The sequence below is a fragment of the Simochromis diagramma genome, unplaced genomic scaffold, assembly GCF_900408965.1.
Source record: "Simochromis diagramma unplaced genomic scaffold, fSimDia1.1 OVJJ01000822.1, whole genome shotgun sequence".
Classification (NCBI taxonomy): Eukaryota; Metazoa; Chordata; class Actinopteri; order Cichliformes; family Cichlidae; genus Simochromis; species Simochromis diagramma.
The window spans coordinates 8,205,065-8,223,841 of NW_024387520.1; the positions used below are offsets into that span (position 1 = coordinate 8,205,065).

The 18,777-nt window shown below is 43.2% G+C and overlaps 2 protein-coding genes across 5 annotated transcripts in view; one reads left to right on the plus strand and one right to left on the minus strand.

The window, feature by feature from the left end:
* The window catches only part of slc15a4 (solute carrier family 15 member 4), a 29,842-nt gene extending 26,862 nt beyond the window's left edge, over nucleotides 1-2,980 (minus strand). Inside the window, exons 1-2 of one of the 2 annotated variants that reach the window (XM_040019709.1) lie at nucleotides 2,732-2,980; nucleotides 915-1,546 (exon numbers count right to left, since the gene is read on the minus strand). In XM_040019709.1, coding sequence (XP_039875643.1) covers nucleotides 915-1,493 — 579 coding nt within the window. In that variant the 5' untranslated portion in view covers nucleotides 1,494-1,546; nucleotides 2,732-2,980. Of the gene's footprint in view, nucleotides 1-914; nucleotides 1,547-1,737; nucleotides 1,960-2,731 lie in introns of those variants that run through there. The other variant, XM_040019708.1, reaches the window with a different exon arrangement.
* Nucleotides 2,018-18,777, plus strand: part of glt1d1 (glycosyltransferase 1 domain containing 1) — a 32,507-nt gene continuing 15,747 nt past the window's right edge. The window contains exons 1-6 of one of the 3 annotated variants that reach the window (XM_040019712.1): nucleotides 2,022-2,334; nucleotides 2,981-3,132; nucleotides 3,278-3,383; nucleotides 6,560-6,611; nucleotides 7,643-7,679; nucleotides 8,114-8,170. In XM_040019712.1, coding sequence (XP_039875646.1) covers nucleotides 3,129-3,132; nucleotides 3,278-3,383; nucleotides 6,560-6,611; nucleotides 7,643-7,679; nucleotides 8,114-8,170 — 256 coding nt within the window. In that variant the 5' untranslated portion in view covers nucleotides 2,022-2,334; nucleotides 2,981-3,128. Of the gene's footprint in view, nucleotides 2,561-2,980; nucleotides 3,133-3,277; nucleotides 3,384-6,559; nucleotides 6,612-7,642; nucleotides 7,680-8,113; nucleotides 8,171-18,777 lie in introns of all 3 variants that reach the window. The other 2 variants (XM_040019710.1, XM_040019713.1) reach the window with 2 other exon arrangements.

Genomic DNA, 18,777 nt, shown 5'->3' on the forward strand with positions numbered 1-18,777 from the left:
TGACTGACAAAACTGCAAGTCCAGGTTTGGTAATTCCAAAGAGGTCACAAACCTTTTTTTTCATGCAAATGCACTGTATTTAAAAGGGGAAATCACAACAATCAGTATGATAATTTTTTTACGCTGTGAGAGGGTGTCGTTATTAGGAATGAGGCCAATTTTAACAGGGACTCTTCTGTTTCTCTTAAATATTCAAATCTCCCACGCACCAAGGACTTTCAGTTGGAGGATCACTAATGGGAAAATTTTGTCTGAGGTAAAACTTTCAGTTTCAGTACGCAGGAAAAAGTAACCTCATGGTGCATTGCGTTTGCTTTAAGGTTAGTGGACTTTTACCAAAAAAAAAAAAAAGCGGTCTCTTTTGTGTGTTGTGTATTTGAACATAACATTGCACTAATCATATTCGGTCTGCCAGCTCCCCTTGAAACATTTTATCCTTTCCTGATTAGATAACTCTGAGAAACAATGACCCCATTGATGAACTTTCCCACTTCCATGATTGCATGTTGTGGAGGGCCCTCTAGATAATTTTGATACTAAACTGACAGATGTGTGTTTCACTTCTTATTACCAACTAAGAACAATTGAAGAAGTGTTTATAAATGTCTCCGTTTGTGCATGTGTTCCAGAGAGATGTGTTGTCTATTCTACAAGATGCTTCAAAATGTTTAGTTTTTAATGGTGACAGCCATAAGTAGCCATGATAATCAAGAGCATGTCTCAGAGAAATGTCATGGTGCAGCTAAAGTCCCATCACATGTCTGACTTCATTGATGTCCCCACTACATATTTTATACAGGCCAATTCCAGAAAGCTAATGGTTCAGGTTATAGCCTTCTGGTAACAGGAAATTCCAGGTATTAACTAATTAATACAAACTGTAATAACTCATAGTAGTGCTGTTTATACTCTACCTGATCTGCCCCAAATGGAGTGATGTTAGACTTCACAGTACCCACACCTAAGGCAATTAAGAAAAGTCCACCATAGACTGCTGGGCCACAATATGGGGCACGAATGGGGCAGGTAACGTTTTTTGGAGTGGTAACGTTTGTGTTCAGACACTCAGCAGGCTGCACAGGAAATGCCATTTCTTCCCCGCACAGGTGTATCCTGGTGCCCTCGTTTGAAATAAAAGGGAAAAACAGCATGCCAAAAATGTACAGAACCAAACTTGCAGCAATGGTCAAGAATTTTCCGAGGTATGCATCGGCCAACCAGCCTCCAAATGGTGAAATCAGGTAAGTTACTCCCATGAACATGAGTGGTGCCTGGCTCGCCTGAGTGCCCTCCCAATAAAAAGGACTACCATTCAGAAAAAGAACCAGGTTGGACGTTATGCCATAGAAAGCAATCCTCTCTAGTGACTCGGCCAGCAGGATGGCCGCACATGCCAGTCTTCTTCCCTCGAAGACTGACGGTGGTGAAGGTCTGCTCTCAGTGTCTGAGTCCAAAAGAGGGGTGCTCTCATTGGCGTCCCTGTTGTTAGCCATTCTCGCCCAACTTAGTGGAATGGAGTTTCTTCCTTATTTTTAAGAGTTCAAACCTGAAGATAAAACACAAATATAAACCAAACGGTGACACCGCAGCACAAACACAAAAAACTGTACCGGATTCACAACATCTAAATTGTCAAAGAGCCCATTTTCTTGTCATATAGGTTTTTAGCTTATTACAAACCTGAAGTAAGCTAGCTTAAACACCACATCAGCTTGTTAAAGTTTCTCATTACCTTACCTTTAATGACAGAAACACGTCCCAGAGGTCTTCGGTTGTCTCCATCAATCTAGATCATACTAACCGCTCAAATGTTTCGTTTGTACTGTCTAAAAGCTGAACTTTATGAAAAGAGAACTGGGTGTCAACAGAAAAACAATGTCACAGTTCTGTCGCGTGACACATAGCTCAGTCAAAAGCTGTCACTCTTGCGTTGCTGTGGAGACGATCTGAAAATGAAACTTACGCGACGGGTACTGCAAATCGAGGCGCGCAACACCATCCATGTGATATAGGGATTTGTTCCGCTTACGCAGAGCTAAGCAAGGGGAGAAGGAAGTGGCACTGCAGTGCAATTTAATCTTTTTTCTTTTTTTTTTTGGCTACGGCTGATTCTGTTATTATATAACATGAACCAACAGGGTTTGGGGTTTGGGGATGGGCATAACAAAAAAAAAGGAAGAAGAAAAAGAAGTGAAATTGGCTAGCAGCACTTCGCCGCTTACAGTCATGTTTCCAGGGGGCCGTATAGAAGACGGACTTGTAAACATTACAAGCATGGTGCACTACAGTAGACGGTCTGTGTGCAACCCTAAGATGAACCAGCCTTGCCCTTAGGTGCTGCTACGTGTTAAGTTACGGACAAGGAAATGTAATTGGATCTCGGCTAAGCGAGCTCATTGAAACGTAGATGTCCCGATCGGTGCCGTCAGCTTTTTGCGAATATTTCGCGTTAAGTAGCTAATTAGCACGTCAGCCCTGCTTTCATAGGAGATATGAAATTACTTTTCCTTGCCTGTCTCAGCCCCAAAACTGGGAACCATACTACAGCTGAGAGAATAAGGTAACAAACATAGTTGCTAAGTGTAGCTGGTTCTTATAGCTGGTATGATTCATTAATTAGCGCGTGACACTATGACGCAATAACGGAGTATTTAACTTCATCAGGGCAAGTGTTGTTGGTAAAATCACTTCACTGTGAAATAAGTGTAACAAGTTGGCTCCAAATACAAACCTTATCGTGTAATGAGACACCTTAAGACGAGTAGCAGTAAACACGGGTGTTGCCGGTGACCTTGGCTTCTGTTCTTAACAGGAACTGAGCTTAATTTAATGTGATTGGTAACACTTGTCCGTCTACTGTTTCATGTTAAAATAGCTAAAATAGCGGAAGACGTTTCCTGGCTTTAACCATTATGAATTTGCTCAACCGCTCAGTCTTCCTTCCTGCCTTCCATAAGCAAATGTTAATTTTATGTTTTAGGTCCTACATTGAGTCAGCAGGACACACTTGCGAGCTCAGAGACCCAGGAGAGTTTCAGTCTCCTGCTGATGTGGTAAATCTGGTCTCTGAACATCCCAAGTTTGAAGCTGCACTGGCTATTCATCTTTTCAAAGCGGGCAGACTTCTCATGGGTAAACTGACTTGCTGTTATATTATCTACTTATCAGCTGTATACTTTAAATCAGTTTTCTTTTTTGCTGTCAGATAATGGGTCTTCAAATGTACAGCTTTCAGTCCCACATTGCCTTTTTGTTTTATGTCTGTTCTTTACAATAGATATTGAAATACCCTTTGGCGTAATCTTTGGCGGCACAGACATAAATGAAGATGTGAAAGTGGAGCAGAAGCGTGTGGTTATGGAACAGGTGCTACTGAAAGCCAGGTGATGTTGTACTGTTACAAATTCCTATTTTAAAACTTTCGGATGGCTCCAAACTTAGTACATGAACTTTAGTCCTTCATATCATACATATTCCATACCATTTATAAAATGATTTTGGAAAAGTTTCATTTAAAATAACGGAAAAGTCACAATTTGCAAAAGAGTCTACATTATAAATAGTGTGATATCAGCATCATCTGTTGGCTTTGTTAATTAGACTAGGAGGCTGCATCTACAGCACATTTGTTAGCGTCTTACGATAGGACAAGGAGCACAGATGCATTAGAGGTGGGAATGGAAAATCAGTTCTAGCTAAGAAATTCAAATTGTCCAATTTAGTAGAAGCTTATCAGTTCTTGCGTTTATTACATTTGTGCATTGCAAAGCACTGAGGTCAAACTCAATGCAGGGAAGCTTTTCCACAACCAAGTCGGATGCAGGCCTTTCTTTCTGCTCTGTTTCTACAGTGCGTTACGTCACTGAGAAGATTTTTAAAAGTGCATTGCAATCAATAAAATCTCATCAATATTCATTCCTACACATGCCGTTAATCATGTATACATTATATTTTTGGAGTGTCATTTCAAGAGGACTGCTCATTACAGGAAATACCCTGTAACATATCTCCCATGAGAAGGACCTGCTGATTATATCAAATTTGACAGTTATCATTAATCATGACTTTATCCATGTTTAATATCTAGTATGTTAGTAATGTGTCATATCATATTTTTGCCAACTTCCTTTTTATAAAGGTTTGATTCAGATGTCTCCAACCTGAAGTGCGAGCAGGAAGTAAATGTCACCACTTTCATATCTTTTATTAAAATTATTCACATGAAATGAGAAAGCTTCTAATCCACTAATCATGTGATTTTTATGTATTTTATTCAGTCTTGGATATAACAACAAATCACAAGTAACACTGCTGTCTGAATATAAGCTTAAAATATTTTTTTCCTTCAATACATAAATTCCAGGTTTTCACTGGGGGTAAAAAAAAAAACAACAACACAAAAACTCTGGCTCTGTACAAGATCTTCTGGCCTCTGGGGCATGAAGAATCATAGACTGTATTTAAAGGATGGACATAGCTTCAAGTCAGAATTCTTTCTAATGATCAGGAGGGGACGAGACAGCTGTTTGCATGGATTAGCGGTGTGTAGATCGATACTTAAACATTGATTCCACCAATAACAGATATTTATATTCTGGAATTGATTTTCATTCTTTTTTTTTTTTTGCAATTTGGAGTGAATTTGTAGATTATGATTCACAAGAACAAAATGGAAAGTAATGATATTATTGGGATCGCCTAAATCGTCGCCTACGTGTAGCACTTTGCTAAATTTTGGAAAGTGACTTACATCTAGGCTTAGGCTTTGTGTTGATGTATAAGTGGTGGGAATTCTCCGCATCCTTAAAACTATGAAATCCCATTTATTAGAATTGTAGAGCATTTAAAATGATTATATTGGGTAGGTGTCATTAAATATACAGCCTACTTGCAGTAAAACAGACATTGTAGGCTTTAAAAAATAACAAATTCAACTTAAAATATTTTATATGTAAGATAGATAATAACATGTATTAATAAAATGTTCCTCAGCTTTATTATTATTATTATTATTATTGTTAATCATTCATATTCATTTTTGATTGTAAATTTAATATTTTAAACTTGCAGGTGTTGAGTTTTCAGGGTTTTTTGTTTGTTTTTTTGTTAATTAAACAATAAGAACAAGTAGTCTGATGTCTTGTATTCATTATAAAGGTGTAATTGGAAATACACTACTTTTTGTTTTGATTTTCCAAACACATTAAGTTTATTATCCTTATTTAGTACCAGAATTTTATTTGGTATCGAAAAGAAAATCAGTGGCATTGCACATCATTAGCATAGACCCTCGAACCTCTTGATCCAAATCTTTTTATTTGGGTTTTGTTTTTTTAAATAAATCAATGTAAAACAATTTAATAAATACAATTAAAAGTAAAAATAATTAAAAGGTAAACAGTTTGCTGATTATAGACTCAGTTGCTAATTTAAAATCTTACTGGAAACTACATGACGTTGATTTTGCAAATTTTTCCCAATTAAAGTCAAACAAGAGGATAAAGCAGCGTGTGCTCTGCTGACATAGCTACCTTATGGCTGAGAGGTTCCTCCTGAATCGTTGTGCAGCGTCCTTTAGTTTATCAGTCAGGTCCACGCCTCCCTCATCATGTCCAGGTTCAAAATACCAAAATGGCTTCAAAGCACGACCTTGCAAACTACTGAGACTACGTCCATCTTTAATAAACAATCTATGGAAAGAATAAGACTGAAAGAATTCAAGCTAACCACTAGTTTAGCAGGCTAATGGCTAATCTAAATTTTATGCTCTAATCCAAGCCGACATCACACTGAAGTGTCTCAGTTTTCTAGCTGATTAAAGTAGATGGCAGTAAATCTAGAAAAAGACCTCTAGAGCAGGGGTGGGCAACTCCAGGCCTCGAGGGCCGGTGTTCTGCAGATTTTAGATGTGTCCTTGATCCAACACAGTTGATTCAAATGGCTAAACCTCCTCAACATGTCTTGCAGTTCTCCAGAGGCCCGGTAATGAACTAATCATTGGATTCAGGTGTGCTGACCCAGAGTGATATCTAAAACCTGCAGGACACCGGCCCTCGAGGCCTGGAGTTGCCCATCCCTGTTCTAGAGGAATGTGCGAGAGCCTGTTTTCCAAAGCTTCAAACATCTCAATCCACCCGCCTCCCACTATTAGTGCCATCTCATCCCAACCTTGATCATAAAGTCCCATCACCGCCCAGGGCTTGTTTGCCCATTTAATAATGCACACTTACAAATGAAAATTAGTATCTTCTTTCAGTTTTTTTTGTTTCGTTTGTTTCTTTGCTCTACATTCCCTTCATTTTCCAGCTTGTATTCTTTCTCTTTTTGTACTGAAATCCTTTCGCTTCGAGCTACAAGCAGTTTTTCTGCTTTCATACTGCTCTGCCTGCAGATTTCTGTGTTTTAGTGTTGTTAGCACAGCTTTTTCCCCCCTTTTATTGTTGTCAAAATCATTATGACTTGTAAAAGACTATAATTTACTGCCTATAGTGAAAATTCTTGTTTTGCTGAAATGCCTCGCACAGCAGTGATAATGAAGTGTTTCTTTGTTCCCAATCAGGTTTGCTGTTGCATTTACTGACAAACTGAAAGAAGAGGCAGAGTTATTTTTGGTATGATTATGCGCTTATGTTTTTTGATACACTGACTGAAGTAATTTGTGGTTCAGTTGAGTCGAGCACATTTTAGGCAATCTCTCTGATAGTGTTGCATTGGGTTGAACACATGAAATTCAGTGACAAAAGGGAGAAAAAAAGAATTACTATTTTCCCTCATCTCTGCACATCTAACCAGAAGTTGTAAATTCTGGATTGATAGTTGCAGAAAGTTACAAAAAATGCCCCCCTCCCCCAGTGGGAGGAGGGATGGGCTTTCGGGTGGGGCTGTCCAGCCATTTGACATGCAGTTTAAACTTTGACGCATGATCGTTACACATGCAGATATCACTTTTTCACACATGCCCTATGTTTGGCCACAGTTCATGTATTTCAATTCACCCAGATCCTTACTCTGTCTGCTTAATTGCAGCTTATAATAAGAGAGAAAGTTTTTGTTTACATTTTTACAGCACATCTGCAGACGGCAGGAGAATGACAGCGTCAATAAATACAGCAGAAGGGCTTTGACTATACAAACACAATATCCTGGCCTGTCCCGTAATAGTCTGGCATTAAAACAATATTACAGTGTTTTATTTTCAGATTAGATTCCAGCCATAGGCTGCAGATTGAGGCAAGTGGAGTGCTTTATCTCTGCCATTTAGTGCTGACAGCTGGTAGACAGGACAGGCACTGAGAGGCATCGCCAAGCTTTTTATTGCGACAGAAAACACACATAGCGGATGGATCTGGTGTGATAACATCCAGTCAATTTCTTTCCCGTCCCCTCTGATTTATTTTGCGGCACCCGCATTATCTTAGCGACTGCTTTCCTGAGTCTCTTTTTAAAGTTTGTACTCTGTTTAAATATGCTTAGAACACAAAGAGCTTTAAATGGCTGTCCCTATTGTCGGACATAAAAAAAAAGAGAGAAGCACAGTTGGTGATAATCAAATGTAATTTCTATAAACAAACGCTGCCAATAATTGCTGATTGCGTTCTGTTAGCTGTTTTAACCACTTCTTTTTTATTTTTTTCCTCTGAAGGTGTCCCAAAGCAGCAAAATCTACATCCAGCCTCAAGGTAAGTTCTGCAGGATGGACATCCTCGCCTGATGCTGTGCATCCTTGACTCACCATTGAAGTGTTGCACTAATCAGCTTTGACATTTTCCCTCCATTATCATACTGTCTGCAGTACAGAGTTGTGTTTGCTCTTGCCATTGGCCACCGTACCATGTAGGACAGCCCAAATCTCTCTTCCATGTTGTTTACCACCGGTATCCTTGTTTGGCAAATAGTGTCCCTTCATAGATTAGACAAGAGCCCCCGGGCCAGCTGCATGGCTGAGCCCCAACCAGTGAAAGCTTAATTTTCAGGCTTGTCCCCAGAGAGTGATCATGCTGAAGTGCTTTTTACACAGAACACAAAAATTGTATTTTGGATCACTGATAATTTGGAGCACTTTGCACTATTTTTTATGAAGTTCACTATGGCTGTCTCTGTGTTTATATTACAGGCATCCAGACAGACGTTACTGAGAAATTCTGCTGGACTGAATTCCTGAGGAGCTCAGGTACTATTAGTGCTTCAGGTTGTCATCATTCCAGGTACACTTTGCAAAATGTGTAATTGACAGTGGAAGATTTCTTTTTAGACGGTCTTTTTTATATATATTTTGTTTGATGATGGTGGAAAATCAGTTATTTATCCAAAGTGATAAAAAATATTATTATTTCTTGTACTGACCCTTAATGGAAGGCCTTAAAGAAAATATTGAAATTATGTTCACAGTAGTGTGCAGAAGTCTTGAGCTACCCCTCATTTCTTTAGGGAAATGTGAAGTAGGTGTAGCAATTTATTGAAACGTGTGCATATATGGAAATATTATAATATACAGTAAAGTATAAAGCAATTACAGAGTTCATACAATTCTTATAAGCTTTAAAGCCAACGTTTGGTGTCACTACCTTAATTCTTCAAGTCTGAACTCTCTCAAGCTATCTTGGAATTTCTGTAAGTATCCTTTGGCTTCTTGAAGGACATTCAAAGCTTTTCTTTGGATGTTTCTGCTTTTTCTTTTGTTTGTTACAAATATGATCCCAAGCTGCTTCAATAATGTTGGGGGTCGAAGCTCTGGGGAGCCCAATCCAGTGAGCTTTCCTTATCCAGGTATGCTTTTAATGTATTGGCAGTGCTTTCCAGATGGTGTCGTGTGGCATGACTGATCAAAATCTGTGTTTATAATTCCATCGATTTTAAGGAGATCCCCAACACCTCTGGGTGAAATGCAGCCGCAAACCATGACAGAGCCTCCACTGTGTTTTACAGATGGCTGTAGACACGCACTGTTGTACGCTGCCTCTCTCCTACCTCCTCTAAATGTATTGACAATAATTAATCAAAAATGTCGTATTTGGGTTTATCATTACAATAGACCCTTTGCCATTGATTTTCAGTTGCGTTCTTGTGTAATTTTTTCCTTGTTTCCATTCCTTATAAATGGCTTCTTGACAGCCAGCCTTCAACTGACACCATTTCTGATGAGGCTTCAATGAACAGTAAATTACCAGATGCATCTCTGGTAGGTATGACCTCTCTCAGGTCATACCTCCGGTCTTTACTGGATTTTTTAAAAATGTCTTTTTGAAAGCTAAACATCTGCTGAAGATTGTTTTTTTTTTTAGTTCTGCCACTTGTTCTTTTGTCTTCCACTTGTCCAGTTTCCTCAAATTGTTTAAGGACACACTGCAAACCATGCTGAGATATGCCGAGTTGTCAGCTAACAGCACTTTGCAAATCACATTGTTGGTGCAAAAATAGTATTTTATGCCTGTCAAACTGTGTTATCTTTGACATGTAGATTCAACTAAAGATAAGTTAGCAAATTATATGTTTTTGCGTCAGCTTGCTGTAAACAGAAAGGTTAAAGATTCAATTTCAAATTTGTCTAAGCTAAGTTATCTGTTATGTGATGAAACAACACTGTTTTATCCCTTGAGTTGGGGACCTTTTTTATGCTTGAGTGATTCATAAGTTGGGGTTATGTGGCTTAACAACTTAACAACAACTTCAGAAAGCCTGGAGAGCTATTGCTGAAAAGCACTTTAAAAAATTACAAATCTGGCTTCTTGGAAGCAAAATATAAAGGACTGAGGGATAACGAATAGTTATGTCTATAACTTCTGTTCCCTGAAGGAGAGGAACGAGGTACAACACATAAGTATGGGATATTACGCCCTCGCGTGTCGTGGCTGAAGAAACCTTTATTCACGCCTTTAAGGCAGATGACGTATGATGACACGCGCACGGCCCCGCCTGCACATATAGTTTCCTAATTTCCTTCGGGATTAATAAAGTATTCTGATTCTGATTCTGATAGCCCCTGTCATGACAGTTATCCCTCAGTTCGATAGCCGCTCTTCACCGAGCCAAACTGCTCAGTGGGGCCACCTTGTGTTGTACCTCGTTCCTCTCTTTCAGTGAACAGAAGTTATAGACATAAGTATTCATTCCCTTTCAGTCGATCCACTCTGTACAACATATAAGTATGGGACATATATACACGCCCTGCAGAGCAGCCACCGAACCGGAATCGGACCACCACATCCTTAGTGAGTGGTAGACCCAGCAGAAAGGACAGCATGAGCCACCGAAGGGGCTGTAATGTCCAACCGATAAAACAGCACAAAAGTGTGCGGTGATGCCCAACTAGCTGCCACACAAATATCAGCTACAGGTACCCCTTTAAAAAGAGCCCATGAGGTTGCCATCCCCCTGGTGGAATGAGCTCTCACCCGGTGGGGCAAAGCAAGACCTCTGGTGCCGTATGCCAGTGAGATAGCTTCTATGATCCAGTGGGACAGCCTCTGTATGGACAGAGCTCTACCTCTATTTGGATTAGCGAAGCAGACAAACAGCTGGTCACATAAACGCACATTCTGAGTGCGCTCAATGTAGGTGCGTAGCACACGCACTGGACAAAGAGAATGCATCCTCCTCTGCTGCTCAGATGCAAAAGGAGGGGAGCAAAAGCTCAGCAACTCAAACTCCATTGAGCTATAAGATGCAGTCATGATCTTGGGAAAATAGGCAGCATTTGGACAGCATACGACCTTGTGGCCATCAGGAGAGAACTGTGTGCAGGAGGGATGCACAGACAGCGCATGAATTTCACCCACTCGCTTTGCCGAAGCCAAAGCGAGAAGTAATGCAGTCTTATATGAAAGAAATTTCATATCCACAGACTCAATGGGTTCAAACGGGGGGCTACAAAGGGCCTCCAGCACCAAAGACAAGTCCTAAGCAAGGACACTGGACTTAAGCACGGGCCTCAGCTGGCGAACTCCTTTCAGAAAACGTATGGCGAGGGGATGTGCACCTAGTGTCACCCCGTCAAAGCCAATATGACAAGCAGATATAGCTGCTAAATAAACCTTAATTGTCAAAAATGAAAGGCCCTTATCCAGCAGCTCCTGCAGTAATGTCAAAACATCCACAGTAGAGCACTGAAATGGGAGAGTGTGGCGGTCCTGGCACCATTGCTCGAAGGCTCACCATTTGTAAGCGTACAAGCCTCTAGTAGATGAGGCCCTAGCACTCTGAATTGTCGCTATCACACTAGGTGGCAAACCCTTAGCAATCAAGTTTAACCTCTCAGCAGGTAAGCATGAAGGCGCCACAGATCTGGGCGCGGATGAAACACTTCTCCTCACGCCTGAGAGAGGAGATCCCTGCAGAGAGGAAGCTGCCAAGGACTCGCTGCTAGCAGGCTGATTATCTCTGCATACCACGACCTTGTGGGCCACCAAGGGGCCACTAGAATCAGAGAGAGGGAATGCCGATGCACTCTCTCTACAACTGGAGATATCATTTCCTCTGGGGGAAATGCACACAGGAGCACGTCTGGCCATTGGTGCGCTAGCGCGTCCAAGCCCAAGGGTGCATCGTGGTCGATTATGGAGAAGAACAGGGGGCAGTGAGTATTTACCCTGGAAGCAAAAAGATCTGTTTGTGCCTTGCCAAATAGATCCCAAATCTGAGCCACTATTAAAGGGTGTAACCTCCATTCTCTCACCAGAGGACCCCCCCCCCCCTGGAGAGAAGATCCGGCCCCAGGTTCAGGTGGCCCAGAACATGGGTGGCTCTTAGAGACAGAAAATGAACACTGCACCATAACAGCAGAAAGCGAGACAGCTTCAACAGGGGGAGAGAGCGTGTTCCTCCCTGCCCGTTTATGTAAGACACCACTGTTGAATTGTCCGTCCTGACTAAGACATGCTGGCCCTCCAGGACTGGACGGAAATGTTTTAGAGCTAAGAACACTGCTAACAGCTCTAAGTGGTTGATATGCAGCTGGCGCTGGGCTGCGGACCAGATCTCTCTCACTGATGCACCCTCGCACAGCGCTCCCCACCCTCTTAGGGAAGCATCTGTGGACACCACCTTGCGAAACAACACCCTCCCAATCCGAGAGCCCTGATGCAGCAGCCTGGGCTCCCTCCAAGGATGGTGAGCTAGCATGCAAGACGCGGTTACCGGCAGCCTCCTCCGGAGGTGACAGGATGCACACAAACAGTGAGAGAGAGTCCAGCGTTGAAATGCTCTCATTTTTAACAGTCCAAGTGGCACTACGGTGATCATAGATGAAATCATGCCCAACAAGCTTAATATCATCTGGAAACGCAGTCTGCGTCCCAGCTGAAACTGAGCGAGGCAGCGTAGGCTAAGATGCGGATGCCTCTCTCTCTGAGGGGCGCTAGCGCTGCCTCGGCACATTTTGTAAAGGTGCGAGGAGCGAGCAACAGCCCGAACGGCAGCACTAGGTATTCGTAGGCTACGCCCTCGAATGCAAACCTCAGAAACTGCCTGTGTTTCGGGTGTATAGCCACATGAAAATAAGCATCTGTTAGATCGATTATTGCAAACCAATCTCCCGGGCTGACTGCATTCAAGAGCTGTCTGAGTGTTAACATCTTGAACCTGTACGTTCGTAGATACGTGTTCAAGACTCGCAGGTCGAGGATGGGACGAAGCCCTCCCTCTTTTTTTGGAACAACAAAATAACGGCTGTACCAACCTTTGTCTGTCTCCGAAGCGGGGACCACTCATATTGCTCTTTTCTGCAATAGTGCCTTTATTTCCTCTCTCAGTATCATGGCCGCCTCGGTGTTGACAGTCGTGTTTACGACTCTTTGGAAACGAGGCGGCTTGACCCAGAACTGCAACCGGTAACCCATGGCAACGGTTCGCAGCACCCACAGAGAGGGGGCTCATGCGCGCCACTGAGGGAAGTGAGCAGCCAGCCGGCTGACCTGCAGCACTGTCAGCGGGGCGTTGTCGCCCCCCAGTGTGTCTGCAGGGGACTGCATCACCTGCCTGACCTGGCTCATTCTGTCTGCAGGCTGAGCATTTGTGATTGTTTGAGAATAAACAACGCTCTTTATTGATTGTAACATGGAAACATGTACATTCATACATTTTGTTGGAGGCACCTTTTCTGGGGCACAACAATGAAAAACAGCGGGAACACTCGATGTGGTCACCTGAACATTTAACACACCTGAACAGGGAGTTACCTGAGGCATTTTGTGTGCAGGGGTTTTGTGCTTGGGAGTCAGTGTTAGGAAAGTGCAGCGCCTTCTGGGGATGACAACCTGAACAGTACTTAAGCGGCACCTCTTGGGCGGCAACAGAGGGGTAAAAGCAGTGTCTCCCTGCTGCTGGACCCCTTCTCCACTCGAAACCACAGCTAGGAGGGCTGAGGCTTCTTTCTCCTGAGCGTCGGGTCCCGCCGGGGGCCCAAGGGTGGGCCTTTGCTCCAGGCCGAATGGCGTGGAGCTCGGGCCGGAGGATGTGCTCTCGCTGGCGGCACACCCACTTCAGCAGTGGACGCCGGTCTCTTGCCCGTCGGCAGAGGAGCGGCGGGCCTGTGAGAGCTAGCTGCGGGCTTGGGCTTTGGCTGACGTCTGGGGATGATGTCACGCAGAGCTTCCGTCTGCTTCTTCCTCAGATCAAATCTAGCCTGAATGGCTTCAAGTGAATGTCCGAATAACCCAGCCGCAGACACTGGTGCGTCCAGATATACAGCTCTTTCCCTATCCAGGACGTCAGAGAGGGTCAGCCACAGGTGCCTCTGCGCCACTACTGTCGAAGCCATCCCTCTGCCCAGCACTGCACAGCGAGACGCACGGAGGATGTGATCTGTGGCGACTCTGACCTCGTTAAGAAGAGGTGCCAGCGGGCTGTCATCAGGAACCAGCGATCCGAGCTCCGCCAGGCACATTGCCTGGTACGTCTGGAGCATGGTGACGGAGCTAATGGCATGAGCAGTGCCAGCCTGAGCCCGATAAATCTTCTCCAGCTGCGAATCAGAGAATCTGCAGTGCTTGGACGGCAGAGTTGCGGGGCCGCCGACACCATGGTTATGGGACGGGGCCAGATAAGCAGCCAGAGATGGCTCCATAGGGGGTGGGTTAGCTAAGCCAGCCCCCTCGGTGCCGTCCAATTCCATGTACTGTCCATAGCCGGGCACAGTGACGCGGGTAGACAGAGGTTTGTCCCATTATGCTGTTAGCTCGCAGAGAAAGTCTGGGAACGTGGGAAGGCAGTTTTTGGCCGTTGTGGGCTCCGGTGGGAGGAAAAAACCCGCGAACCGCGACGGCTTCTGTCAGAGGAGAGGGCCAGTCCACCTGCAGCTTCTCAGCAGCACGGCGAAACAGGGAGAAAAGAGAGGTGTCATCGTGGCCGACCGGCGCAGCAGCGGCGGCACATTGGGCCGACAATGAGCTCTCCTGCTCATCCTCCGACAAACCATGGATTTCCAGGCTGTCCAGCACATCATCGTCTTCCTGGGGATCGCTGGCGGGCTTCAACCCAGGCTGAAGCCAGTCAGCGCTCCTGCATGGTTCCAGCTCGTCATCAGCTAACCCGTCAACATATTCCATGTGGTCAGCCCAGCTAATTGCGGGGACATCGACCGGAAAATCCTCGTCTTCGGACTCGGATGAAGCCAGGGCTCCAGACTCGGAAAGGAGAGGGTCATGCCGTGCGACAGCCGAGCGTCCCAGCACTTTTTCCACAAACGTCACCCGTCTTTCCATGGTCGAGCGCCGGAGCTGGCGGCAAAACGCACAGGCTTCAGGCTCCGTCAACACTCTCCTAGCATGGACGATCCCCAGGCAGACAGGGCAGGCATCGTGCTGGTCGCTGTCGTGCAAAGAGAAACCGCATCCCTGAGGACGGGGCGAACAGAAGATTTCTGCTTTGCTCACTTCGGTTTGGAGTTCATTCCAAAACGCAAAGCGAAACGCTGCACAGGAAAAACTTGACATTAGCGCTCCGCGGGCAACCTACACACCAACGTGTGGTGGAGGCTAACACCAACAGGGGCAGTTAAGCTAAGTTCAAGTCAGCAGACAACGGCGCTAACTAGCAGCAGCTAGCTAGCCCAACTCAGCAGAGGTGTTCTCAGCGAGGTGAAGAGTGTAAGAACTGAGGGATGACTGTGATGACAGCGGCTATATACCCTCCAGCATCCCGGACGAGCCCCCATTTATGTTACGTTCTAAGTCTAGGCGTGTCTTGAATGCAACACAACATTGGCCCACCACACTCCACCCAAAACAAGAACCCAAACAATAGTATCTTTTAAAATGCTAAGCAGCCATTTATTTGCTTCAGCAGTGAGCAGTGCCAAAAATAATAAACAAAACTCCCTAATGGTCCCTACGCTTTCCTACCCAAAATGAAAAACCAAACAAAAGACAATTCACTTACCTAACTCGCTACATGAAAAACAGGAGAAAACTTAATCAACAAAAATGGCTTCTCACGCCTACTAGGCTGCTGCAGTGAACAATATATACAAGGTGGGGGGAAAAAAACTCAATTGCTACTTTACAAATCTATTTACAGCTATATACAAAACTACGATACCAACACCACAATGATCACGACCCATGACAAACTGAAACACAGGGCTTAAATACATAGAGGGAGCAATCAGGGAATGGACAACAGGAGGGAAACACAGCTGGGGCAAATCAGAACTGACGAGACAAGGAAGCGTAAACTGAACACACTGAGATAAGACAGACCTTCAAAGTAAAACAGGAAACACATAACAGTCACGCCTAACACAAAACACTGACAACATTGGATTGTAACAATGTGCAGGCGGGGTCGTGCGCATGTCATCACACGTCATCTGCCTTAAAGGCGTGAATAAAGTTTTCTTCAGCCAGGACACGCGAGGGCGCGATATCCCATACCTATGTGTTGTACTGAGTGAATCAACTGAAAGGGAACTTGCGACTTTTCCACAGTTCTGTGTTTTTCTGCTGTGCTTAACTTTCTATTGTATTATTTATTATTTTTTTGTTGGTGTTTTTATATTGGATACTTATTCACAAAAGTGTTAATATGCCTGCTTTATAAACCAGGTTTAGTGGTGTTGTTTTCACCATCTATACATAAGCATGTAATATTTTGCAAGCATTTGCAACATTGTATACAAGCGATAGCCTGCATTATTTTTTCTCACTGCAGTTGAGCAACTGCACAGACCACGATAGGACCAAAATGACATGCATACACCCAGACCTGAAATAGGAGTGCATAAAAGTACTACTGGTGGTTTCTCAGAAGCCAGAGTCTGTCATTGAATATTTTCCTTTTTCTTTCTCTCCACCAGCCTTCCAACTCCCATTTCAATTGCTCAATAACTATGTACTGTTACACAGAGCCTCATCCAGACTTTAAATTGCACATTGTAACATGATGTCCATCCCAAGTACATTAGTGCTCAGGGAGAACCCCATTGAGTACAGAGAGGAACAGTTGATTAATAGCATTCAAGCCCAGGGCCATTTATCACCACGTTTCCCATCCATACCAAGTAATACACATTTTCCACAGTCGTTTTTCCATTTATTATACTTGAAATGAGAGTCGGCTCGAGTGTGCCTTTTCAGAAGCGATGAAAGCACTGTAATCTGACTCATAGTTGTTTTTAGATATGTAAACAATTTAGCAGTTTCTTCCTCCTTGTTATTTCATCATGGGGATTTGTTAGTATTTTATATATTAATTACGGCTACATTTCAAATGATTAAGAATCATTTTTTAAAATTATAATTTTTTTTTGCCAATTGTCTTAGTCTCATGATTGCTTTGATAAAACAAATCACACACACTGGGTTTTAACTTGTGTTTGATCAGGACTAGAACATCATAGCAAGGCGGAGAATCTCATTCAGACAAACTGACCCTGTAGTCTTTGCTCTGATAGAAATGTGCCTTTGTGAGGCTAACATTGCTTAAGGAGTCAATAGGCGTTGTTTTTGTAGTTATCACTGGGTGTGCTCGGCTTTCTGCTGTCTAAAAGACTAGATTTTCCATATCCTGCTTTTGAACAATGATTTTTAAAAGGAAATGATTTTTTTTATCCTTAAACAGAAGAACGCAGTCTGACAGAAGTAACTCCTGCAGCAACCTGTTTTCTCTCCTGCCAGTTTTCATCCTACCGTTGTCCTCACATACACTCCCAGCACTGCAGAGGGCACCATCCCATGTGTTCATTCACTCCTGCCAGATCCTGCTGCATATTGATTTACTTATTCATTCCCTCCATCTTGTCTGACATGAATTAATTCTTATTAAATTGTGAAATCTACAGTAATTTATATATAGGCAAGCTCAACACGAATGGAAGTTTGGGCATGGCCGTATTCTTTGTGGCCACGTACTGCAGTGTAGAAAAAAAACCTTCGACTAGTGGACATAAAAGAGCCAAAGCATCCCTCCTGTCTGATTGAAGATAGACGACTAGTCTGTATGTGCCTCTGTTTTACCCTTTGGATGTCATAGCCTCCAAAGAAACAGGCTTGAGCACTGAATTTCAGAGTCTTTCTCTCGATGAAAGTCACTTTGTGTGTGTGTACATGTCTGTGTAGGTTGTTTTGGGCCCATGCTGTGTGCCTTGCGAGATGGGATTAAGGGATAGATGAAGTCCAGCACTGTAGAGTGATATTTTCAGTAACTAAAGGATGAGTTTGCTGTTTTGCAGTTACAGGGCTCTCAAAGTGCACGATTATTAAACAGGTTCCACAGGAAGCGGATCAGAGGATAAACAATAATTAACAGTAGTTAATATAGTCATAGTGATGTTTTTACCTCCTTTCACTCCTCTTTGTTACTCTGATGGCATATGAATGCATCCGTTTCATGTGTGAATGTGTAACCTGGCACACTGCAGCATCAGTGTAACATTTAGGCATTGCTACAAAAAATGCACAGATGAGTAGTAAAATGGCCACTCTGAATGCCTGTTGGCTAGTGATGTGCAATACGACTGATTTCCTTTCCGATCCAATACCAAGTAAAATTCAGGGTAGTATTGACGATACTGATCTGATACCGATACTTTGTACAAAAACGTATTTTATTTATTGTATCTTTTATTGTATCTCAAATTATTGCCTCATAATGATTACAGGACATCAGATTACTTGTTCTTATCACTTAATGATGCAGAATTCATCATATAGAAATAAAAAACCTGAAGTTGTGCGTTATTTGAACACCTTGCCTGCCTGCAGCACTAAAGGACTCCATGAGAGACGTCTGTCTCGCCCTAGCAGCACCTGTCCATGTCCACTCCTCTTCTTCAGTTCGCCTCAACATACGCTCGTCATATTCTCTGATATGATTTACTCTGAGGTGTTTGAAAATGTTGCCACAACACCTCACTTTCTTGCCACATGTATCGCAAACCACGTCTCGGCTGTTTGTGGATTTAAAATACGTCCGCACATGACTCCAATTAAGCTCAGCCATTGTTGTGAGTGCGCACGCCAAGGGACTGCGACACATTTATACAGCCGTATTTCGCAGATGACTATAAAAGGCGGAAGAGGAAGTAGTTCCTTCCAATGTAGACAATCCGAATGATATAGTTTCTTTCCACCGTGTTCTTGTTAATGATAAACTACAAATTTACCCTAAATTACTAAAATATTGATATTTTAATGTGAGAATCGATTCTAGAACATAAATGACTGGTATCGGAGGAATCGATATTTCAGTATCAATCCGCACATCACTACTGTTGGCACATAATGTACGTGATCTCATTGCTCAGGTGACTTAAAGCCATAAACCCTTAAACAGCAATAAAATGAG